This window comes from Macrobrachium nipponense, chromosome 26, assembly GCF_015104395.2.
Source record: "Macrobrachium nipponense isolate FS-2020 chromosome 26, ASM1510439v2, whole genome shotgun sequence".
Classification (NCBI taxonomy): Eukaryota; Metazoa; Arthropoda; class Malacostraca; order Decapoda; family Palaemonidae; genus Macrobrachium; species Macrobrachium nipponense.
In genome coordinates, this window is record NC_087215.1 from 33,922,148 (window position 1) to 33,948,399 (window position 26,252).

At 43.2% G+C, this 26,252-nt stretch overlaps 1 protein-coding gene across 2 annotated transcripts in view; it reads right to left on the minus strand.

The window, feature by feature from the left end:
• Positions 1 to 24,272, minus strand: part of LOC135200171 (transmembrane protein 138-like) — a 47,710-nt gene extending 23,438 nt beyond the window's left edge. Inside the window, exons 1-3 of one of the 2 annotated variants that reach the window (XM_064228532.1) lie at positions 24,036 to 24,272; positions 21,235 to 21,379; positions 10,871 to 10,943 (exon numbers count right to left, since the gene is read on the minus strand). In XM_064228532.1, coding sequence (XP_064084602.1) covers positions 10,871 to 10,943; positions 21,235 to 21,368 — 207 coding nt within the window. In that variant the 5' untranslated portion in view covers positions 21,369 to 21,379; positions 24,036 to 24,272. The remainder of the gene's footprint in view (positions 1 to 10,870; positions 10,944 to 21,234; positions 21,380 to 24,035) is intronic. The other variant, XM_064228531.1, reaches the window with a different exon arrangement.
• Positions 24,273 to 26,252: the final 1,980 nt, after the last annotated feature.

Below are 26,252 nucleotides of genomic sequence, written 5' to 3' on the forward strand. Positions count from 1 at the left end.
CATTTTGATATATAATACATTGTAAAACAATAAAAAGCAACACCGGAAAAATATTATCACAAAATGATGTACGAATTCGTAACGAGCGGACGTAAAAAAATGTTATTTTCAAAAATTCACCGTAATTCTAAATAATGTTCTAGAGACTTCCAATTTGTTTCAAAATTAAGACAAATGATTGAATATTACGATACTGTAAGAGTTTTAGATTAGAATTGCAGATTTCGACCATTTCGGACGAGTTAAATTTGACCGAATGTCGAAATTTTAATATATATATTTTTTTATATGGACATATTTCGAAGATGGAAAAAGCTACAAACCTTCAATTATTTTTTATTGTATTCTTCATGAATTTGCGCACATTTTGATATATGAAACTCTATATAAAGGCTAATATGAAAAGGAGCAAATATTAGGATAATGCCATGTACGTATTTCGGAGACTTGCGCCGCGAATCGGCGCGCGGAGTGAAGGTAAATATATTTTTCAAAAATTCACCATAAATCACAATATTTGTTTTAGAGACTTCAAATTTGTTTTTTTCAAAATGAAGAAAAATGACAGAATATTACTAGGCCGTAAGAGTTTTAGCTTACAATTGCGTTTTTCAACTATTTCGGTAGAGTCAAATTTGACCGACGTGGTTTTTTTTCTATTTATCGTGATTTATATGCAAATATTTCGAAAAAAAGAGAAAAGCTACAAACCTTCCATCATTTTTAGTTGTATTCTACATGAAATTACGCACATTTTCATATATAAAACTTTATGTAACAGCTAATTTTAAATGGTGCAAACATTTCGACAATCGCACAAAAAAATTCTGATTTTTTTCGGAAGTTACCGCGCGAACGTAATGTTTTTTTTTTTTTTTTTGTTTTTATTTTTCATAAATTTACCATAAAGCGAAATATGTGCCTAGAGACTTCCAAGTCGTTGCAAAAAATGAAGGTAAAATGATTGAATATTACTAGAATATAAGATTTTTAGCTTACAATTGCGTTTTTCGACCATTCGGTAGAGTCAAAGTTGACCGAAAGTTGAAATATTTGCACTTAACGTTATTTATATAAAAATATTTCAAAACTGATAAAAGCTACAACCATGGGTTGTTTTTTGTTGTATTGTGCATGAAATTTCGCACATTTCCATATATAAAACTTTATGTAACGGCAAATTTAAAAGGGTGCAAACATTAGGACAATCGCACGAAAAAATTTATCGGAAGTTATCGCACGAACGTAAGGAAAAAGTTTTTTCATAAATTCACCATAAATCGAAATATTGTGCTAGAGACGTCCAATTTGTTGCAAAATGAAGGCGAATGATTGAATATTACTATAATGTAAGAATTTTAGCTTACAATTGCGTTTTCTCGACCATTTCTGTAGAGTCAAAGTTGACCGAGGTTGAAATTTTTGCACTTATCGTTATTTATATGAAAATATTTCAAACTGATAAAAGCTACAATCATGAGTATTTTAGTTGTATTGTGCATGAAATTGCGCACATTTTCATATATAATACTTCATGTAAAGGATAATTTAAAATGGTGCAATATTATGTCAAAGTGACGAAATAATTTCCGAGATGTCACTGATACTTTTTAGTGCGATAAGAAAGAAATTCGCGCTTGCGCGCCTGCGTAGCGATTGTAAACAAAACAACGCCTTGATCCGTGAACTCCCAGCATCCCCCAAGGTGCGTGATTCAAAAGTTTTCGGCTGGTAGGCCTATAAGTATTTTTTTCCGCGAATTTTTAAAAAAACTTTTTTGAGCCGACGTATGATACGTCCAATCGGCATACGGGAGACATTTTGACTCGACGTTTAATACGTCCAATCGGCGTAAGAGGGTTAATAAAAGATTACGTATTTTATAATAACTACAAGACACTGCCAGTTAGAAGGCTGATTTTTACACTAAAACTATTTTGGAATATAAAAAATATTCCCTGAAATTTATAATGTAATAAAGTGAACAGAAATGTGATTTCTTGATTTCTACATTGCACCTAAAATTCACATTTTCTATTTTTATGTAATGTTTGCAAATGAATTTGAAAATTTGACAGTTAGAATACTGAGATTTTTGCATTAAAACTATTATGTCATACAAGAAATATGCCCAGAAATTTACAATGTAATGAAGTGAATAAAAATGTGATTTCTTGATTTCTACGTTGTACCACAAAAATTTGCATTTAAGTCTATTTTTATGTAATGTTTGCAAATGAATTTGAAACTTTTAATGGCTAGAAGGTTGACTTTTGCACTAAAACTTGTTTGTCATAGAAGAAATATGCCCTGAAATTTACAATGTAATCAAACTGAATATAAATGTGCTTTCTTGATTTCTATATTTTACCTAAAATTTGCATTTATATTTTTTATGTAACATTTTCAAATTAATTTGAAACTAACAGTTAGAGGGCTGATTTTTACACTAAAACTACGCATGGTGTCATACAAGAAACATTCCTTGAAATTTACAATATAAGCAAGTGAACAGAAATGTGACTTTTACATTTTACCTAAAATTCACATCTACATTTACGTGTAAAATTTGTAAATGAACCCTCCAACAATGATAAACGGTACAACAAAGGTCAGGAAATGAATGCAATTACATTTATAAAAGAAAAAATTATAGAATTCAAAATAAGTTCACAATTATAAATTTTGTACATGAACTTCCCTGCCAGATATATACTTAGCTTAAGTCTCTAACGTCACAACAGAAAATTCAAAACTCGCGGCACACGCTATAGGTAGGTCAGGTAATCTACCTTACCTGCCGCTGGGTGGCGGGTGTAAGAACCAGTCCCCATTTCTTGTCAGATTTTTTTCTGTTGCCGGCTGGACAACACCTGTTGTTCAGTCCTCCGATAGTTAGATTCTTTCCCGTTGCCAACGATTTGGATTTTGGTGAAGTACCCTTTGTCTGTTGGCTTGGCATACGCTCTTTGGATTGTTTATTTGGATTTTCTTTTGGATATTTCTTTGAATTAATAATCATGGATAATTCTGAGGTTAAGAAACCTGCTCTTTTTAGGGTTTGTTCAGTGAGTGGTTGTAAAGTGAGGCTTCCAAAGGCTGCTTTGGATCCTCACTCCGTATGTATGGTGTGTAGAGGTAATGAATGCTCTTTTGTTAACCCTTGTAAAGAGTGCGAGAGTTTGGATGAAGATGGATGGAAGGCTCTATCTTCTTATTTAAGGAAGTTGGAGAAGGATAGGGCGCGTAAGGCTTCTTCAAGGAGCTCTAGTAGATCGAGAGCGAGTGAAGTGGACGTTGAGAACCCTGTAGCAGAAGTAGTACCTTCTCTTGTTTCAGCCCCTGCGCCCAGCTTTGAACCCGAAGATTCGTTTTCGGGAGTTGCTTCCGGGAGAGCCTCGATCAGGAGTAAGGAGAGTTTTGCTCGCTCTCTACAAGGTAAGAGTGACAGTGCAAGTGATCAGTGCAGTGCCCCTAGTGCAGTGGAGGGTGCGTCTAACCAGCTCACTAACGCTTCCAGGCCTAGACCTCTTCCAGACTCCCAGACCCAGTGGAGGAGGAAAGTCGAAAGCCGCAGGAAGGTTAGGGAGAACCCCCACCGGTCAGGCGTCCCCTCGGCAGATCCTGTTGCTCGTTCCCAGGCTGCCTTGGATTGTGCCAAGAAAGAAGTATTGCGCCAGTGTTTCTCGTCATCTTCGTCGCCTTCTCCTAAGCGTAGATGGAGCGCCTCGAGTCGTCTCGCCCTCTCAAGAGGCCCTGGAAAGTTCCTTGCGCCCTTCCTTCCAGCCCCGAATCCTTCGCGGAAGAGCCTGAAGTGGAATGAAAGAGAGCCAAGAATTCTGCGGTTTACGCTTCTCCTCTTCGGTCTCGGACTTCGTCTCCTGTAGAGGAGTTCAAGAGATTTCCTGCGCGCAGTTTTGGCGGGTCTGCAGGCGCAGATTGCGGCTTTAGCTGATTCTATTGCCAGGTCTTCTCATCGTCGGAAGGACGCCTCGCTTCCGGTGAAGAAGTCTAGGAACCTCTCTTCTGCTCGCTCCCCTCCCGCTAGAGAAGTTTTCGAGCCTCGTAGTAGGACGTCAGAAGAAGTTCGGGATCGCTCTCCGAGTAGGCTCTCCTCTCTCACCAACAAGCGTATTGAGAATGTCAGCCGCAAGGATCCTGACAGGCTCTCTCCTCAGGATTTTCGCGCTTCTTCGGTCAAGCGTCAAGAGGTTGACAGGCGTCAAGAGCCTCGTACTCGTCAGGAGCGAAGGAGGAGTTCTTCGCCTGGTAGCCGCTCTCCTTTTGAAGGGCGCTCGGAGCCTAGTAGGCGCTGTTCTCCAGTGGCACTTCCTTCGCCAGGTTTCCGTTCGCCCGTGGTCGAACGCACAGAAGTCTGTAGGCGCCAAGAGCTTAGTAAGCGCCATGGGAGACATTCCTCTCCTTTTGATCACTCCCGATTGGATAGGCACACAGAGCCTTGTAAGCGCCATGCTTCTGACAGGGACTCTTCCGTGGAAGTTTTTTCTCCCCGTGGCAGGCGCCAAGAGCCTGGTAGGGGTTTGGAGTCTGACAGGTGCCAAGAGCCTGGCAGGCGTATGGAGGCTGGTAGGCGCCAAGAGCCTAGCAGGCGCAGAGAGCTGGATAGGCGCTCTCCCTTGTCCAGGCGCTCTTCTGTGGACTTGGACTTTGATTCTGACAGGCGAGCTTCTACTAGTAGGACGCTCTCCCTCTAGGGCCTAGGCGCTCTCATAGTAGGCGCTCTCCTAGTAGGCGCTCTCCTAGTAGGCACTCTCCAGGTAGGAGCTCTCCTAGTAGGCGCTCTCCAAGTAGGCGCTCTCTCAGTAGGCGCTCTCTCAGTAGGCGTTCTCCCTGTAAGCGTTCTCCCTGTAAGCGCTTTCCAAGTGGGCGCTCTCCATGTAGGCGCTCTCTCAGTGGACATTCTCCCAGTAGGCGCTCGCCGAGGAAAGCTCTCCTCTTTGCAGTAGATCTTCTAAACGTCATTCATCTGAAGAGTATCTTAGAGATTCGGAGGAAGATTTGCCTAAGGATGCTTCAGTGTCGTCGTACAAGAGACTGACCGACCTCCTCTTGCAAGATTTTGGGGAGTCGCTTTCGGCCGTTGCTCCTCCTTCACCACCGTCCTTATTTTCGACCACTAATACAACAAAGAAGTCTTCAGTCGTTAAGATGAAACCGACAGTGTCGATGAAGAAGGCGCTCAAGAACTTCGACGATTGGTTGGTCTCGAAGGAGGAGAAAGGGAAGACAGTTTTTTCTTTTCCCCCGTCCAAACTTACGGGAAAGATGGGTTTCTGGTACGAATCAGGAGAGCCCTTGGGTCTGACTCTTCCCTCTTCGGCAGACTCGGACTTCTCTTCGTTGGTTGATTCCGCACGTCGCTCAGCGCTTAACTCTGCGAAGACGACGTGGGGTATGAGAGAGTTAGATCACCTTCTGAAGGGAATGTTCCAGGTCTTAGAAGTTTTTAACTTTCTTGACTGGACCCTTGGAGTCATGGCTGAGGACCCAAGACCAAGACTCTTTCACCTGAAGACCTTCACGCAGTGCTGTCTTGTATGGACAAGGCAGTGAGAGATGGATCCGGGGAGATAGCTTCACTTTTTGGGGCAGGAGTAGTAAAGAAAAGGGCAGTTTTCTGCTCCTTTCTTACCAAGGCAGTTTCTCATGCACAGAGAGCTTCCTTGCTTTACTCTCAACTTTCGCCACAGCTCTTCCCGAAGAAGATAATTAACGACATTTCAAGCTCGTTATCAGCAAAAGCGACGCAAGATATGCTGGCTCGTTCAGCTAGGATCCCGAAACCTTCGTTCCAGCAGAAAACAAAGAAGGACAATCAGAGCAGGCAGGAACCCTTTCGAGGAGGCCCTTCGTCCCGCACTTCTTCCTCCAGAGGTTCGAGACCACCTAGAAGAGGAAGGACCTTCTCTTGGTCTATTAGGGCCAAGAAATAGTTCTCGTGTCCTCCAGACGACTGTAGGTGCCAGACTTCTGAATTTTGCGGACGTCTGGGCACAAAAGGGGGCGGACAACTGGTCCCTCGCTATCATCAAGAGGGGATACCTCATTCCTTTTATCTCAAGGCCACCTTTGACCACCACACCAAGGGAGCTGGTGGCCAAATACAAAAACCCACTCATGAATCAAGCCCTCGCTCTAGCGGTAGAGCTGATGTTGGAGAAAGAGGCAATAGAGATGGTAGAGGACCCTCTGTCAGCGGGTTTCTACAACCGTCTGTTCCTTGTTCCCAAGAACTCAGGAGGATGGAGGCCGGTTCTGGACGTAAGCGCCCTGAACGTCTTTGTGAAGAAGAGGAAGTTCGCTATGGAGACGACTTCATCAGTCTTAGCAGCTCTTCGTCCCGGAGACTGGATGGTGTCACTGGACCTTCAGGATGCTTACTTCCACGTGCCGATCCATCCTTCGTCACGCAAATTTCTAAGATTCATGTGGGGAGGGAACGTCTTTCAGTTCAGGGCCCTATGCTTCGGCCTTTCCACAGCCCCCCAAGTCTTCACAGGGCTAATGAAGAACATTGCTCAGTGGCTTCATCTCGAGGGAGTGAGGATTTCCCTCTACTTGGACCATTGGTTAATCAGGGCCAAGTCGAAGGAGAAATGTCTGGAGGACCTACGCTTAACGTTGAATCTAGCAGCTTCTCTGGGTTTGCTAGTGAATTTCGAGAAGTCACAACTAATCCCCAGTCAAGATCATATCTATCTGGGGATTCGGATGGCTTCTCAGGCTTTTCGGGCGTATCCTTCCCCAGAGAGGATAACCCGAAGTTCTAGAGAAAGATGTATGCACAGCGAGGGAGTGGATGAGTCTGTTGGGGACACTCTCCTCGCTGGAGCAATTCATTTCTCTAGGGAGGTTGCACCTCAGACCCCTTCAGTTCTTCCTGACGAGGAACTGGAACCGAAGATCTCAGGGTCTAGACTTTGCGTTCAAGATCTCGCAAGTGATAAAGGAGGATCTCCGTTGGTGGCTAAACCCTCTCCTGTTCAAGGAAGGCCTTTCCTTGCACGTTCAGAACCCCAACCTAGTGTTATATGCAGACGCGTCGGACATAGGTTGGGGAGCTACTCTCGGGTCGAGAGAAGTGTCAGGCACCTGGTTGGGGGATCAGGTGTCCTGGCACATCAACAGGAAGGAGCTGACGGCGATTTGGTTCGCTCTAAAAGCCTTCGAACCCCTCGTGAAGGGAAAGTCAGTTCAGATCAACTCGGACAACACCACAGCCCGGGCTTGCATTCGGAAACAGGGGGGGACTCGCTCTTTCTCCCTGTACGAGACAGCGAGATTGCTCCTCCTGTGGTCGGAGGAAAGGAAGATAAGTCTCCTCACCAGGTTTGTTCAGGGAGAAAGAAACGTCAGAGCGGATCTGCTAAGCAGAAGGAATCAAGTCCTTCCCTCAGAGTGGACTCTGCACTCGGACGTATGCCAGGAGCTGTGGAATACGTGGGGCAGGCCCCATCTCGACCTCTTTGCGACCTCCAGGAATGCAAGGATAGATCTATACTGCTCCCCTATTGTGGACCCAAGAGCAGTGTCAATAGATGCATTCCTGATGGATTGGAAAAACCTGGATCTTTACGCGTTCCCGCCTTTCAAGATTCTAGGGGAAACGCTAAGGAAGTTCGCAGATTCAGAAGGAGCCAGGATGACCTTGATAGCTCCGTTCTGGCCCGCCCACGACTGGTTCACAGAGGTACTGGAATGGTTAGTGGATGTTCCAAGATCCCTACCACTAAGAGTCGATCTGCTCAAACAGCCCCACTTTGACAGGTTTCACAAGAACCTCCCCGCTCTCAGTCTGACTGGATTCAGACTATCAAGAGTCTCGTCAGAGCTAAGGGATTTTCGGCAAAGTCTGCAAGGGCTATTGCCAATGCACGTAGACCTTCCACCACCAGAGTCTACCAGTCGAAGCGAGATGTTTTTCGACGTTGGTGCAGGACTCATAAAGTTTCCTCCTCCAGTACCTCTGTGACTCAGATAGCAGATTTCCTTCTCTTCCTGAGAGAGAAATGCGGGTTAGTAGTATCTACCATCAAGGGCTACAGGAGCATGCTTTCTTCAGTTTTTCGTCACAGAGGATTGAACATATCCGAAGATAAGGACCTCCATGACTTAATCAAATCGTTTGAAACGGTCAAAAGAACCTCTTGCTTAGTCCCTAGCTGGAATCTAGATATCGTACTGCTCTTCCTGAGGTCCTCAAGATTCGAACCTCCCCATACAGCTTCGTTCAGAGACCTCTCGATGAAGACTCTTTTTCTCTGTGCGTTGGCCTCAGCGAAGAGAGTCAGCGAGCTGCAGGCTCTAGAGGGTGAAGTAGGTTTCCAAGGAGGCTCCGCGGTTTGCTCTTTTCTTCCGGCTTTCCTAGCCAAGAATGAAAACCCTTCTTCACCGTGGCCCAGGAGCTTCGAAATTAAAAGCTTATCCTCCTTAGTTGGGACAGAAGAGGAGAGATTACTTTGCCCAGTGAGAAGCCTTAAATTTTATCTACAGAGGAAGAGAAGACTGGGAGCTAATGCAAGAAGTCTCTGGTGCTCCGTAAGGGACCCCAGTAGGCCCTTATCTAAAAATGCTCTCTCATTCTTTATCAGGAATGTTATTAGAGAAGCCCACACATCGTGCAATCTGGAACAGTTTAGTCTTCTGAAAGTCAAGGCACACGAAGTAAGAGCCGTTGCGATGTCTTTGGCTTTCAAGAAGAATATGTCATTGCAAAACCTCATGAAGGCCACTTTTTGGAGGTGTGAATCAGTCTTCTCCAATCACTACCTAAAGGACGTATGAAAAGTGCTTTGGGCTAGGCCCTTACGTATCGGCGGATTCAGTGCTGGGGCAGGGAGCTGAAACACATCCTTTTTAATCTTTTTCCCTGTTAGTTTTTAGTATTGAGTTTTTTGGTTGTACGAAGGAGGTTGCAGGAGGCAGCTCCTTCTTTCGTATACTAATATTTGTATTTGGTTAGGTGATCGGTTGTGCTTGAGGCTCCTTGCATTTGGTAGTGATAGGCTCTGTCATGTAAGTGGGTTGATCCCCATTGACCAGACCCTGTTTGGATTCTGCCAAGTAAGTGGACTCCGTTCCCATTGGTAGACCCAAAGAGTTCTTCAGCTATAGGTCACGCCCTCGCTGAAACTCTTTAGGCAATGCAGACTAATAGACAGTAACTATGAAGTCTTCTGCCTAAATCAGGTAAGAACCAAGGGTATATATTTTATTCCTTTAACATATGTTGTCCCCACTTTCTAGTGAGTATTTGTCTCTTTCCCTCCACCAAGGGTGTCAATCAGCTAAGTATATATCTGGCAGGGAAGTTCATGTACAAAAATAATATTGTTAGTATACAATAAAGTTTTGTACATACTTACCTGGCAGATATATACGATTGATGGCCCACCCAGCCTCCCCTCAGGAGACAGGTGGAAGAAAAAATCTGACAAGAAAGGGGGACTGGTTCTTACACCCGCCACCCAGCGGCGGGTAAGGTAGATCACCTGACCTACCTGTAGCGTGTGCCGCGAGTTTTGAATTTTCTGTCGTGACGTCAGAGACCTAAGCTAAGTATATATCTGCCAGGTAAGTATGTACAAAACTTTATTGTATACTAACAATATCATTGTTACACAAATACACTTTATATATAACATATACACATATATTTTACAGGAAGTTCCTGGTTATCGGCAGAGTTTCCATTCTCGGCGGGTTGCTGATAAGCGAATACATACCACCATTAACCGAAACCCTGATTTATGGCACTGAGTTTCGGTTAATGGCACCAATAACTGGTTAATGGTGCCTCTGTTAGGTATGCTATGGCACCATAACTATTATCAGTACCTTATGGAGCTGATACAGAATCTTGGCCCGATGTGGCATCATAAATCGGCAATTAAGAGCCATAAAACCGGATCACCATTAACTGAGTCCGCTGATAACCAGGGACTGCCTATATTACTGTATCTATTAAAAGAAAAATATGCATATATATCCAGCTCCTTGACTTTTTTCCAGTGGGTAAAAATCTACCTGGGAAACCATAACAAATCTAAGTGACCAAGTCATTACAAAACAAAAGTATTAACAAACATCAGTTAAAAATGTGCATAGTCCAAAAAAATTTCCAAATTCCCCAAAGTAAAAAACCTATATGGTGAGAAGTAGTTCTCCCAAGATTGTTCAGTTTTCATGGCATATCATGAGAGTGAGAGGTGTCTACAAATGAAACTGTCAGTACACTGGCTTCATCTATGCCAAAAAATACGTAAGAACTAGAGAAAACAATACCATTATGTAGTAATATGAATAGGTACCCATAAACTGGAGACAAGATTAGTGAAAATTATATACTACAGTACACTACTGGCAGAAAATCTGCAGCCAAATGATATTGGAACTCTGCTTGGTAGCAGGCTATAATGTAAAGCTATCATAGATCCTTTTACCTAAAGATGAAATATAAGTGTGGTTGTTTAATGATTGAGTGTGTGCATTCTCTGTTGGTAATTACACTACTCAAATAATGCAGTAATGCTTTTCACTAATGTGGCTTTCCTCTACCAGCATAAAAAAGCAGGTTTAGAATGATGGGTTGTTATTTTGTATCAATGCATATATGAAGTGCCATATGCCAGTATTTTGGATTTGAGGTTCAGTTTAAACAGAATAAATTTACAATATCACACATTTCCATCAACAGTCTTTTGATACAAATTCAAAAACACAAAGTTACCTCATTACTTCATAATTTTGACCTCTCAATAAACAATAATTCCTTTAGGTCATCTCTAAGGTCTATATGTGACAGTAGTCTGGTTAAGGAAGGTGAGGTTATAATTTCAATGTTACATACCTGGGAGAGAGATGTTGAGAACAAGGCCAAAAAGAATAAGATGAGAGAAAAAACCAGGCTTACATCTTGAATTCTGTAATAAAAAAAAACATAAACTTAAGAATTAAATATTTAGCTGATAACTTCAGGATAGTTTACTTAATGGACTCATTAGGCTTATGTTTATTAGATTCCCTAGTCATAAGTAGAGTATATTTAATAATATCATGATTTGTTACTATTTATGCTGTATCATTAGTTTTTGAAAGATTGCATACAGAAAAATTACTCTAAAAGAAAAATAAAGCTTTTCCAAATCACCACCTCAACAAAAAAATTTTTCTTACAAACTATATCTTGAAATTAGTTGCTTAAATGAATATCTCAGAACCCATGGAAAAGAATATGTATAGGATATAGCAACCAGATGTGAGAATATTGAGCAGACTCCTCGTCTTCAGTTTTGTATCACAAAAGAGAAAAATCTTGGAAACCAGTACTAGTAACATATAGGTGTCCTTGTTTTGCCAAGTCATCCTATTTTCTTATGGTATCATTGAGGCAGTACAATGTGATGTCGCATGACATGTTAAACAGTCTTAGTGGCTCCATGGGTTTCAAGTGTTGGCTTGACCATGATAAGAAATCCCTGGTCTATCTGCTCATGCCTTGCTACTTGGTACTGTTTTAAAAGGACTGCATACTTTTTAATGTGTCATGATTTATGTTCAAGTGCAGCACAGCACCTCCCATAACTCAGCCCCAGTTGCGTCCTTCCCACTGCCATATACAGTCCGCCTCAATTGTGTCCTTCCCACCCTGGACAAAAAATGTGTGCACTTCCGTTTCTTAGGTGCATTAAGATCCTCATTAGGATTAGTGGGTAACAGTGTTAAATCTAGAAATCTTCCATGGGGACACTCAGGATTATCATATATAATACCCCAAGCTTATGTGAGGTTAGATTCCAGACCCCCTCGTGCAAGGGAAATTTTTGTTTAAGTTTGGAACGGTCTCTTAAAATGCTTACGCCTGCTCCTTATAACCCTCTTCTAATGATTTAGCTGAAAGACCAGTTAAAACTTTCAAAGAGGGTTATAGTAAATTTAGGGAAGGAGATATAAATACAAGAATGTGTGTGTTTTTGTATAATTACAGAAGAAATGCACATTCTTCCACAAGGAAATCTCCAGCTGAATTGATGTTGGTAGAAATTTCAGAGGATTGATTGAAAGTATAAAACCTCAGGAAAAGAGGGAAAAAGAACTGAAAAATTAGTGTAAATTTGAACAATCTAAATAGAAATTATGGTGGTAGAAATACTTGGGTAGAAGGTAAAATCACTGAAGTTCTGGGTATTTGCAATTATAAAGTGCAACTTAAGGATTTTGGAAATGTATTATGGAAAAAACATGGGAACCAATTGATGCCAAGATTTACCGTTAGTTCAGAAGATTATGTGTTGTTGATCACAGGTATGCTGAATCTTGTGGATTATTTTTACCTTGTAATTCAAGTGATGTAATTACAGATAATGTTGAGAGGAAGGTGTCTTGAGGGTAGCACTGATGAGCTGTACATGCAGAAGCTAACTCCCCAAAGGATTCTAATTTTAGGATGTAATATTACCAGAACCAGTTCTTTTACACAGATCTGGTCGGGTAGTGAAACCACCTGATAGATTGGGCTTTTATAGTCCAGATACTCCAAAGAGAACAAGTTGATATTGTTGGTATTTCTTGTAAGGGAGTATTTTCTCTCTAGGGATAGGAATTGATAAATTAATAATATTTACTCATATAATTACGATTAGATTGTATTAAATTAAAGATGTTCAGTTTTGTTATTTTTCCATTTGCTGTAAGTTGTATGTGGAGTCCCCGCATTAGCAGAAGGAATGAGGCAATCACAGTCTCCTTCCAAGCAGGGTCCATCGACGTCCTCCCTTAAGTCTCTTAAGTCTGCTCCCTCTGACTCTCATCCAGGCTCTTTTTGATAGAGATAGAGTTGAAAGTGTGTTTTTCAAGAAGTATGGCCGTGTTGAGCTTCTGATAGCCAAGAAGAGATGTCATAGATTGCCTTCCTTGTCTTTGTCTTCTGCCTCTTCTTTGTCCTTCTCTTTATCTTCTGTTTTGCCCATCCTTGTCATACATTAGAGGAAGAAGTATTTCATTGTCTTTCTAGGAAAAAGTTTTGCAGGCATTCTTTGGACCTTTGCTCCTCTTCTCCTTCTCCTGATACCTACGTGGCCATCCAAGCACGTCCGTGTGTCTCCTGCCTTAGAACCAGTTTCTCAACCTACTAGGTACACAGAAAAGGTATCGAATGTCCAACAAGTCCGTAGGAAGGATGTTAATGTTCCAGTTAAGAAGTCGATGGTGAAGCAACTTTCACAGGACAGAGACCTTAATCACTCTCTTTCAAGTTCACATTCTCCTGGGAGGGATAGTGAGTGGCACTCTTGCTCACACGTTCATGACTCGGTCACATGGCCGTGGCCATCTTTCCTGTCACAACAGCCCAACACGCAATCATGATTATCCACACACTCGCTCTCTTGGCAGTAACCATTCTTCACAGCAAGTCAGTTCAGCACACAGCCGTGACTGTTCCTCAAGGAATGACAGCCCAGTAAACGGCCGTGACCATGCCTCAAGAAACGACAGCCCAGCGAACAGTGGTGACCATAGTCCACGTTCCCTATCTCATGGCCGTGGCCATTTCAAGAAAGAATGGTAATGATTCACAGCAGAGGAAAGAAAGAAAATGCTTAGAAAACTAAATGGAAGAACAAACAAAAACTAATAAGAAAAACAAAAGAGAAATTAAAGTGAAAATAAAGAAATAATGGAACTAAGGAGGCTGTCATGTTTATGCACTCTGTAAATCTATCGAGTAAGGAAAATAACTAAGTGAAAAATGCTGAAGCAGAGGAACTCTTGACAATACGGCATCATAGGAAATCTAGAGAGTATAAAATTTTGAAAAATGAAAAAGAAACAAATCCAACGACCATCAGGAACGCATAGAAAACAATTTACTAAAAGAGCAGGAGAACCAGTAAGTTAATCAGCATGGTGTATATAAAAACCTTAGAAAGAGATGGGGATTGCTTTAGCTAGAAAAGAGTATGATATATATAGCCAATTCATAAAGGCCAAGCATTAGTGTGAAATTTTCTGAATAAAAAATTTAGTATGATTGTCTATAGGTCAAAATGAAATGATGGTTAATAATAAGTGACAGAATACATACTATACTTTTATAAGTAAGGGTGTTGCTTACATGATAAAATACCAAATTTGTAACTAATTTGTATTTTTCATAACTAACAAACCTGAGGTCTTAACATTAGGATTTACTAGCGCCAAGCTGGAAACCGGTAGAATTAAAATTACACTTGTGAGATCCAGGGACTAATGGCATCTATACCAGGTCACGGGGCATGTATACCCAGAATGCCCACGGCTACCTGTGACCCACCATTATATTTCTAACCCAGTTTAGACTGCTAGAGGGGTGGTTCGAGGTGGGCCTTTAACTGTTAAGACCTCAGGTTTGTTAGTTATGAAAAATACAAATTTGGTATTTGTTCATACACGAAACAAACCTTCGGTCTTAACATTAGGATAGACTTACTATTGGAGGGAGGTAAGTCTCTACAACTGACTGGGAGTTTGCCACCTTATCCATTTCCGAATATATAGGGAAATTCTAAGAGAATGGACAATGAACCTAGGACCAAAGATATAAGCGGATCTATTGGTTTTCCCCCACTGGTTGTAGATACCATTCTACTGTTTACTCTTGTCCCTTGCAACTGGATCCACCTCACCCCTCTTTTTCCCTATTATCCAGAGGGGTGTGTTGCTACTGAAAGTATATCATCACCTAAGATAGCTTCACAGTATGGCTGACCACCTCACCTGCATCTAGTCCGTTCCAGCACATGACGGTACTCTCCTTCATATTGCCCGTAGTTAAAGGAGTAGGAAGAAAGTAGTAAAGAAAAAAGACCAGTCATCCCATTCATTCTACTTTCATACCTTCATCTTAGACTAGACGCAAACTGACCCGCCAGGGGCACTGGATGAACTATATCACTTGTTGGGCCGCCACCACTGGACCCAAGGAAAAGGTGTCCAAGGATCTATGGGCAACATCTTTCAAATAAAATGAGGTGAAAGTTGTTTGGCATTTCCACACACCAGCTTTCAGAATTTTATCCACAGACATGTTCTTCTTAAATGCCAGGGTAAGCACTCACGCCCCTGATGTCATGAGCTCTAGCTCCCACCTGGCTATCTGACCCTCTGTCTTCTGCCGTATAAGCATCTCTGATCGTCTCCCTTAGCCAAAACGATATTGTATTCTTGGACACTTCCTTCTTGTTCCGTCCTGTACTTACGAACAACCTCCGGCACCCCGGCCTGAGGTGCCTTGTTCTCTTTAAGTACTCCCTTAGTGCCCTGACGGGGCACAGGAGCATCTCAGCTTTGTCGTTGTCTCACAAAGTCTGCCAAGGAAGTTATGGTAAAGGAGTCGAATCTGCCGTCTACTATTGTTGGATTTTGGGTCTTGGCCACGAATTCTGGGACAAACTCAAATACCATTGATCTCCAACCTCTCGAGTGCTTTATGAGATATGAGAGGCCATGTAGCTCCCCCACCCTTTTGGTTGAAGCCAGGGCCAATAAGAAGACTGTCTTCAGGGTCAGGCTCCTATCCGTGGACTGCCTTAGTGGTTCGTAGGGGGGTTTTGTCAGACTACTCAGTACCTTGGTCAGATCCCAATCTGGGGCTTTTAGCTCCTTTGGTGGGCATGACTGTTCAAAGCTCCTCATCAGCATGGCCAACTCCCATGAAGACGATATGTCCACTCCTTTCATTCGTAAGACTGAGGCTAGAGCCGCCATGTACCCCTTCACTGCAGATACAGACGTATGTTTTTCTGTTCTGAGATATATCAGAAAGTCTGCTAACTGCTGAATAGTGGTACCGAGTGGAGACACGTTCCCTCTACGACACCAATCACAGTATGCTGACCACTTTCCTTGGTATACTGTCGCAGATGATTTTCTGATATTACCTGCCATCTGAGTTGCTGCTTTCTGCGAAAACCCTCGCGCTCGGAGGAGATACTTGACAGTCTCCACCCGTGAAGCGATAGGGACTTCACCGACTGGTGGTACCTCTCCACGTGCGGCTGACATAGAAGGTTGCTCCATGGTAGGTAACTCTCTTGGCACATCTACTAGGAGTTCCAGTAGGTCTGGAAACCACTCTGCTTTCGGCCATAACGGGGCTACCAGGGTCATCTTGAGGTTCTGAGACCGCATTACCCTGTTCAGAACCTGACGGATTAGACAAAATGGAGGAAATGCGTACACGTCCAGATTGTCCCAGGGGCGTTGTAGCGCATCTTCTGCTACTGCCTCTGTGTCTGGGACTACTGAACAATACACTTCCAACTTTTTGTTGTGCCTGGTTGCGAATAGGTCTATGATCGGTCCTTCCCACAACATGAGCATCCTGTCCACTACCTGTTGGTAGGGACCACTCCGTTCCCAGAATCTGATCCCTGCGGCTCAACTTGTCGGCCACTATGTTTCTTTTTCCCGGAATATACCTGGCCTTGATGTCTACCAGGTTCTCTATAGCCCACTGGTGAAGTTGAACTGTCATCACATGTAACTGCCGAGAAACTAGGCCTCCTTGCTTGTTTATATAAGCTACTACTGTGGTGTTGTCTGACATCAATACCACTGAGTGTCCCTTTACTCTCTCCCTGAATTCCTGTAGAGCCAGAAAAGCTGCTTTCAACTCCAGCACGTTTATATGGAGTTCTCTGTCCTTGCAACTCCATTTTGCTGACACCATCAACTCCTCCATATGGGCTCCCCAGCCTTCTGGTGACGCATCCGAGAACAGCAAGAGGTCTGGGGAGGATTGTTGAAGGGGGACACCCACTGTCAGATTGTCGTCGTTCACCCACCACAGCAAGTCTTTCCTCACTTCTGCCGACAAGGGAATTTGCTCGTACGGGTGATCTACTGTTGGTGACCAAAACTCCTTCATCCTCCATTGTAGGGACCGAAGGTGTAGCCTTTCCTTGTGGTACTAGCTTCTCCAGGGAGGTTAGGATTCCCAGCACCACCTGCCACTGTCTTGCTGGCTGTGTCTGCTTTCCCAGAAAGGCATTCACCACTTGTTTGCATTTCTCTACTCTTTGGTCTGTCGGGAATACTTTGGCTTGTGTTGTGTCTATCACCATTCCCAGATATTCCAAACGTTGACTTGGATCCAACTGCGACTTCTCCTGATTCACCACAATACCTAGGCTGTGACAAAGCTGCAGGAGGGCTGCCCTGTCCCTGAGTAATTTCTCCCTGGACTTTGCTATCACCAGCCAATCGTCCAGATATCTTATTAGCCTGATCCCCTGAGCATGCGCCCACGCCGACACGAGGGTGAACACTCTTGTAAAAACCTGAGGAGACGTTGTCAATCCGAAGCACAGGACCTTGAATTCGAAAGCTTTCCTGCAAGACTGAAGCGGAGAAATTTCCTTGAAGACTGATGGACTGGTATCTGAAAGTATGCGTCCTTTAGATCGACTGTCAGCATAAAGTCTCCGATTCTGACTGCTTGTAGAACCGTTTTCGGAGTTTCCATCTTGAAACTGGTTTTCCTTATAAACAGATTCAGTGTTGACAGGTCTATTACTGTCCTCCACTCCCCGTTGGCTTTGGGTACCAGGAAAATCCTGCTGTAGAAGCCTTTTGTCGGACTGCATACTTGTTGCACAGCTCCTTTTTCCATCATCTTCTTCACTTCGTCCTGCAGAATAGTGGCCTTCTGAGATTTGTGGGCATAAGTGACGTGGGGTAATGGTTGATCTGTCAGGGGCGGGGTTACCTCGAACGGGATCAAATACCCGATCCTGAGAACATCCACCACCCACTGCTCTGCCCCTAGTTCCTGCCACACCTTCCAGTGATTTGCCAGGCAACCCCCCACTGGTGTGGCCGAGTGATGGGAGGCGCCCATCCTATCTTCTTGAGCCTCTCCCTCTTCCCCTATTGCCCCTTCCTCTGTTGTTTCTATTGTGAAAGGGCCGATGAGTTATCCTCTTTGGGGAAGAGGGTCTTGTGACTCTATTAGGGATGCTATGTCTCACTGTCTTCTTTCGAGACATCTGCTGTTGTTTTCCCTCCAAAGGAGTAGTTTGACTGTTAGACGTTTTCCTAACTGCCTGTTGCACCAACCTATCGTTAGTGTCCATCCTTCTTCTATCTATCGCCTCTTCCAGTATGACCTCTGGCAACAGCAGTTGCGATTCCAAGATATCCCCATTCCTCATTGCTAACAGGGAATCCAAATCCACATTGCGGCTTAGTCTAGCCAACGCTGCATCTCTCCTCATTAGCAGGATATTTGCCCAAACATTGGCACTTACGTTTGTCAGGTACGCAATCGCCTTGGAACCTGACTGTAGTAATCTAATGAACAATGGTTCATCCACTACTTTCCTTTCCTTTCTTTTTGCTTCCGAGATGCAATCTTCGCCACTGCTGTTGACCAAAGGTCTAACCAAGAAGCAGCCTGAAAGACAGAAGAAGCTGTTGCTTCTAACATAGCAGCCTCTTGGTACGTCATCGAAGGGCACTCCATTTTAACCTGATCCAAGGTTAATCCAGGCCTTAACCTTACAACATTAGGGTTCATTTGTCTAGACAGCAAAGGGACCTTTGGTGTCGTATAATATTTCCTTAGCTTTATCATTGGAGGGGGAATAAATTTAAATGATCTATTAGATCTTAAGGAATTATCCCTCCCTGCAATCTTTGCGTTTACGTGTTGCAAGACGATTCCGCATGACCTCGAACAAGGCAATTCATACGACACCTTGGTATCCCTCTTTAGTCCAAATGCCATGTCAATTCCAGGAGGAAGCATACTGGCCGGTGTTTCTGTCTTCTCCGAAAGGTTATTGAATTGACGAATCAAATCAATCACCTCTGCATACGAGGCCAGAAACTCTTGGTTTTCTCCTTCCTCCGGCTCTAGTGTACCATTCTCCGTCACAAGGGATGTTGTCTCGCCTCTATCTTCTGACAGACGGCCCGGAATTCCACGGCCGCCTGCCCCTACGGCCGCGGTCTCTTTGATCTTTGCTGGCCGCTGTTGGCTCGATCCCGGATAGTCAGCAGGGGAACGAGAACGTCTCACTCTTTCTCTGCTCACGGATCTAGAGCGAGAATCTCGTCTAGATCTCCAAGATGAAGGCTCCCTTAAGACAGAGATAAGTTCGTCTCTATTAGTATTGGCATCGTTTTCGAGCGTCGGCGAGCCCGGCCTGCCCGACCTTCTATCCAGACGGACACTGCCTTCCACGAACGTATCCGCCGAGGTTGCCAACTCTCTATTTTTCGTACTTTCAATAGGAGCGTTATCGTCCTTCGTACGTATTTTGAACGGCCTTACGGGTGAAACTGGGACCTGCATTCCATCCTCTGCTGCACCTTTCGCCGCCAACGTCGATTTTACCAGAGGTATCGCAGTTTTTGCGATCCGAACTGGCAACTCCGCCTCGGCCGCTAGCCCGCCGGCCGTCAGCTCTCTCGCTTGTTCGGATTCTTGCGAACGGCTTCATCTGCCAACCTTGTGCTTAATAGCCACTGACTTTCCGACCTTCTTGCTGACTTGGAAATGACAGTCTTGGTCTGAAGATGAGGAAGAATTGATTCTTCTCTTGCTTAGCCCGAGGATCCGCCAGGAACTCCCGAATCCTCCTCCAACGCTTGACTGGCGCTCGCCGTGACGTTATCGGACTTAGCGATGACGCCGAACTAGAGGAAGAAGACGAAGAAGGCGAATCACACTTTTTGTCTCTCTTATTCATTCTCTTCTCTATATCCTGTAATTTCTGCATTACAGTTTGCATTGACGGGTCAGAAGGCGTATTAGCGTCTGGGTGCAGCGAAAAAGGCCGAGAATCGGTCTGTGACGTCATCACGCCTGCCATATCGGAGTGTGACGTATGTTGTGACATCATCCCTCTCGTAGGGAGAGACTGAGAGGTTTCTGCTGGCAACCGCACGTTTGCTGCCAAACTACCTCCCACGTTCTGCATTGCTGTAAACACTGAGTGGGATGGTGAAGCCGCGGCATTAATTCCCATAAATTGCAAGCCCGGGGATGAGGAACATTCAGCGCTGCCGGACCCTGCTGGAACCGTGACGTCATATAATGCGCAAGCAGACCATCCAAGGTTGGTACGCCTGGTAGGCCTAGCGCTGACCACGTACCATCTAACCTATTGCGCACCTTGAGTAGCCAGGCAGCCTGGAACAAAGATGGCGGATCTCCCCCTCTACTTGCTGGGAACAAAGGAGAGTGCAAATTATTCATAAGATTACCCAAGGCCCCTCCTGACGTTTCCGATACAGAACCGCTAGGAGAAACCGAAGGGGTATGAGACAAATCAAAAGCAGGTGGAGAAACATATGGAGCAGCCTGGTTTATTGCCGATACAAAAGAAGCCGGTAAGGTTTGGTCATCCAAAGATGGCGTTACCCCTTCCTTTTGTATTGGCTTTTCCCATAGAATTAACTTCTTCCACTGTTCCACCGACCACCGCGACAAACAGAACACGGATTAGTAACCGTACATACGGATTAGTAACCGTACACGTTGGATGAGGATCCGTCGACACCGAAGTTAGGGGAAACCTAGAACATGGAAAAGCCACTGACTCCTGGGCATTTCCTTTGTCTCCTCTTCGAAACGGTAGACGATTCCCGATGTTGAGGCAAAATTCTCCATCATACCACGTATACACTCTTACCACACACTGATCACACTTGAAGAAAGAAAAGGAATGAAAAAAAAAAAATGAAATGGATAAAGAACGGGCAAACTGAAAAACCGGCTTTAAATCAGATAGACAGTAACACGTCTTATCTTAAAGGCGGTAGGAAATAACTGGTGGGTCACAGGTAGCCGTGGGCATTCTGGGTATACATGCCCCGTGACCTGGTATAGATGCCATTAGTCCCTGGATCTCACAAGTGTAATTTTAATTCTACCGGTTTCCAGCTTGGCGCTAGTAAATCCTAATGTTAAGACCGAAGGATTGTTTCGTGTATGAACAACTAATGCTTCTACAGAATCTGTCTTGTTTGGTATTAATCAAAAAGCAAATACTGTCTAGCTTTTTATAATGATAAATTCATACAGTAGTCTATCATAAATGCAGTGTCCTGAGTGTAGGCAAAAAGTATACATATGTGAAATATGAATATGGTATCAATTTGTTCATGCAGTATACTGTAGTACACTATGAAAAAAAGAGAAAAGGAGATACAGTACTAGATACTTACATGTATATCAGGAGAGTAATCAATGTGTCATGATAAAATAGAAGGAAGAGAGAATTACAGATGAGATCAGCTAGTAGCAGTCCAAAAGAAGCCCCACTCAACCACCTGTACCGACCCACACTGGCCCGTGACATTCTGAACGAACCTGAAATACAAGATTATTGAGCTAAATTTTTGGAGTTCTTGGGTATACATTATAAACTCCAATTTTTATTTATTGTATGCTGTTTCATAAATATTTTGAATCCTCAGCTTCACTAACATACTACGTAATTACAAATTAGTTTTCATCATAATTTGTAATGCAGTAGTTTAAAAGTGAGACATCATGCTCAACATGAATGGAACTATGGTAGCCAAAAGAACAATGGGGCAAACCTGAGAGGTGCACTCAATGAAAGGGACATTGGGGACACTGGGTGATTCCCTGCAGTCATTCAGCCTATATCTGATTCTGATGGCATTGCAAAAATGCCTCTCCAACTCGGCTTGCATCGATTCAGTGGGAAGAGAATCCAAAGCAGACAAAGAAGGACCTTCTACCAATAAGAGGGAAAAGCCATAGTAGACTACATGATAAGTGTTTAGAGTGAATCCTATCACCAGTTCATAGATGAACACGTACGAACACGTGTATACTCAGAACAGAGGCTGACTCTGCTGCATGATTGAGGCCATGCTCATTATGGTTCAGGGACTGATGATGAGCCCAGCCTAGCATATACCAAACTAGCTCTAAGGAATTAACTTGACCAAGGAAGTACTACACACACTTCTTTCCCTGGTTCCAGAGAATCGCCAACATGAGAAGTATATCAAACTTGGTCCTCCTCTCTTTACAATGCCCATAGGTGTTCTGGAACACACCAGGGACTGGGTACAAGCAGGGAATGGTCATGGAATAGTGGTAAAGTGATGGCTGTGACAAGACTTCTTAGCATTTTGCGGAGATCTGCCTCCTGGGCCTTCTGTGCTTCCACCAATCCTCAGATGGGGAAGGCAAGAAGGAGGTAAATTTAGGTTGAGTGGGGATCCATTGGCAAGGCAAAACTAGCCAGGTAGGATTTAGGTTAGGTCTGGTTTTGGGGACTGAGCGCTCTAGGTCAGGCTGGGTTGTTGGGTATTATTATTATACAGTAGATGAAATCTATTCATAAGGAATAAGCCAACAGGGGCCATTGACTTAAAATTCAGGCTTCCAGAGAATATGGTGTTCATTAGGAAGAAGTAAGAGGAGGGTAAAGGGAAATACAGAAACATATGTTACTTATTGAAAAGACAAAAATAAATTACGTAATACATAAAAATGTACTAAAATGCAATGAGAACAGTATCAGGTTAGTAATGCATTGTATATTCACTTGAACTTCTGAAGTTCCAATTGCACAACATCCTCTGGGAAACTGTTCAGCAGTCCAATGTTGTGAGGAATAAAGGACCTCTGGAACTGAGAAGTTCACCAGCGAGGCACATTTACTGCATATTGGTGCTGCTGTTCAGTGAATCTAATTGCTTTTGGCAGATAAAGGGGATCAGGGATCACTTGTGAATGTGGAAGAACTTTATTGAAATATAACTTATGAATAAGTGACAAACGAGACCATCTGTCGGTGGTCCAAGTCACAACCACTACATATTACATGTTGGGAAATAGAAGCCTACCACCATGAACAACTCTATCTGAAAGAGATAAATCTCTGGCAGAAGTAGGCATCTGCACTAGAGAACAGTATTCTAGTAAAGGAAATACAAATTACCTAAAACATGTTGCACTGATTTTACCACTTATATATACGTGAGGCCTCATGAACAATACCTACCATTTGTGTGGCATTTTCTGAAACTTTTTAGATGTTTCTCAAAATTTCAATGCGGAATCAAAGGTCCAAAGGGTTGCTCAGACCTATTATCCTAAGTTAGGTTATGTTTTTATTATCAGGGTCAGTGTGTGCTAATTATGCACACATCAGTGTAGGCCTGTCCATAATTCTCCGGCTAGGATAATTTGACATCTTGAGCTTTATTTCATGTATATCGTTTTTAACCATTCTCATTGGTTGGGTATTTCTAGAGCAACGGGACTAATTTGGGTAGTTTGCAGAACAACATTACCTCCCAGCAATAGGTTAGTCCATTGTCTCCAATGTTTAGTGTTACTTTAGGTAGTCCAGGGTGGTGAAGCCCCCAGCCAGGTCAGGGCACGGTACCCTAAATTAGGTTAGGAAAGTTTGTTCAGGTCTGGTTAGTCAGGACTTGACATTCTGGGGAAGGTTGGGTTTGTTTTCATTTGTGGATCCTGTTCCCATCGTTTATCACTCACTCTTTTGGATCCTGTTCCCGGCATTTTTCACTCACTCTGTTAACTTCGCTTACTAGGATAATCTCTTACCCCCTCCCCCCAAAAAAATCGACAACAACAACTGCAGTCCACCATGGGCTAATTGGTGCGGGACTAGACCCTTCTACCCTCATGGGTAGGAACCAATAAGAGTCTGTGAAAAGAGGTTGTTGGTTGATTTTAGCCTAGGATAAGCTGGCTTTTGTCACCAGCATGGGCCCCGACCCCATGCCTCACAGTAGCCTATCCTATAAGTAGATGCGGATATTCTAGGGTATTTAAGGCCAGGTGTGTAGGTCTTGCAATTCAAAAAATGAAGAATGCAGGGGTAGTTTACCAGCAATAGGTAGGGTAGCTACTAAAGTTCAAAAACTGATAAAACATAGGTACTATAGGTAATAAGCAGTCAGAAAACTATACAGTTCATGTCTTTAGCCAAGAAATAATCTTACTGTGTAATTACCTCAATACTTCAGCTGAAACATTGCCTAAAAGAACACATAACTCCCACTGCCAACACTAAAGTTTAAACAAAGTTGTCAGATTTATAAAAGGAATGTCAACAAAACAATAGATATGAGAAAAACATCCTACAATTTCATATCTAGGCTGTTGTCCGCCATATTTGTAAGAGTCATGAGTTAAGTAAAAGTGAAAAACTACTTGGAAAACTATTATAAAGAATGAAAATTAAAGAATATATATATATATATGAGTGAGAAATATAGAATTAAAAACATAGTAGTTGGAAAATCAGGAGCAGCTAAAAAGATGGTAACTTTTGGTGAAGGTGCTCAGACATCTTCAAACCTAACTCCTCTCTCTCTCCCCCCCCCCCCCCCCCCCCCAAAAAAAAAAAAAAAAAAAAAGAATTGGTCATCATTATCCTTTTGGATTCTTTTTATCCAAGGTCTAATGAATACTTGTAGTCTTTAAGCATTGTTCCTATCAGCTGTCACATTGTCCTTACACTGGCCACAAATATTTTGATATTTTTCTTAAATGAATTGTGTTTTGTGTGTCTGCTGTTTTTTTATTTTTGGACACCTTGTCTTCTTGAATATGTAAATTTTTCTCTTTTCATATCTTGAGGAATTCTACTGAATGGTCTGGATGTCATTTGTATAAGGTTCTTTTCTTGACGTGAGTATGCTTTATTACAGTTGTCTATGCTTCTAAGTGTATTTAGGGTTTTCTGGTGATATCGTTCTGTAAGAATTCTTTCAGAATTTTTAGGATTTTATGCTTTATCGAAATTCACATTAAAAAATCAAAATGATCCTTGCATTAGTGAATAACCAGTGAAGCGTAGGATGATTGAGATCCTATCAAATAGGGGGTTTGTTATTAATGGAGGTACACTGTTGACTAATCCTTGTAACTTTTTCCGTAAATAATTTTGGAAACTGTCAGAGAGTGATACAGGAGTCTAGTCTTGGTTATGTACAGGCATTTAAATGTTTCCGTATTATATGCGGTAGGTATTTACTTTATTTACTTTATGAAGGACTTGCTATCACTGAAGTCTATACTGCCATACATATAAATTATGGTTTCATACAATCAACTTACCTGTCAGATATATACATAGCTAAGACTCCGTCGTCCCCGACAGAAATTCAAATTTCGCGCCACTCGCTACAGGTAGGTCAGGTGATCTACCGGCCTGCCCTGGGCGGCAGGACTAGGAACCATTCCCGTTTTCTATTCATATATTTTCTGTCGCCGGTGGTATCAACATCGTTGCTGCCACCTCTTGACTGGAATTCGCTTTTCTAGACAATCCAACTACCTGGATCGTTGTTTTGGCATTCGCTACTGTGGACTGGATTTGGACTTGCTTTTGATTTTACTTCAAGAATGTCTGATTCAAGTGTTTGTGTGAGAATGTGTGTGAATGTAGGCTGCAAGGTGAGGATACCGAAAGCTTCGGTTGATCCTCACACTGTATGTCGCAAATGTAGGGGTTTTGATTGTTCTATTTCTAACACCTGTCATGAGTGTGAGAGGTTGAATGTTGAGGAATGGAAAACTCTAACTTCTACTTGAAGAAGTTAGAAAGGGATAGAGTCAGAAGGGCTACATCTAAGATTGCGGGTAGTAGTACAAGGCCTATTGAGCCTTTGGATAATTCTAACTCTTCTCTTAATTATGATTCTGTATCAGGGCCCTCACTGGCTTTACATTCAGATTCGGCCTCGGAAATTGCTGAACTGAAGGCTACTCTTCACAGGATGAGATCCAAAATGGCTACCATGAAAGGTAAGGACTGTGAAAGTGATTATAGTGAAGTGAGTGTCCCCAGTGTTGTGGAGGGGGCGTCTGACCGTCTCTGCGACGCTCCCAGGCCTAGACCTCTTCCAAGCTCCCAAGCCCAGAGGAGAAGGAAAGTCGAAAGCCGTACGGAGGTTGTGGAGAATTCCCCCCCGGTCAGGCGTCCCTTCAGCAGGTGCTGTATATAGACAGACTGCTCAGGACCGCTATCGGAAAAGCGTCCTCAGAGAGTGCTTCTCTTCGTCCGCTTCTCCCTCTCCTAAACGAGGGTGGAAGGATTCAGACTGATTCAGCCCCTGAAAAGGCACTGGAGAGATCCTGTGTTGGATTCAAGCCCAGAACGCTTTTCGGAAGAAGCGCCTCCTTCCATCAAGAAGGCGAAGAGGGTTTTGACGTCCCATGATGT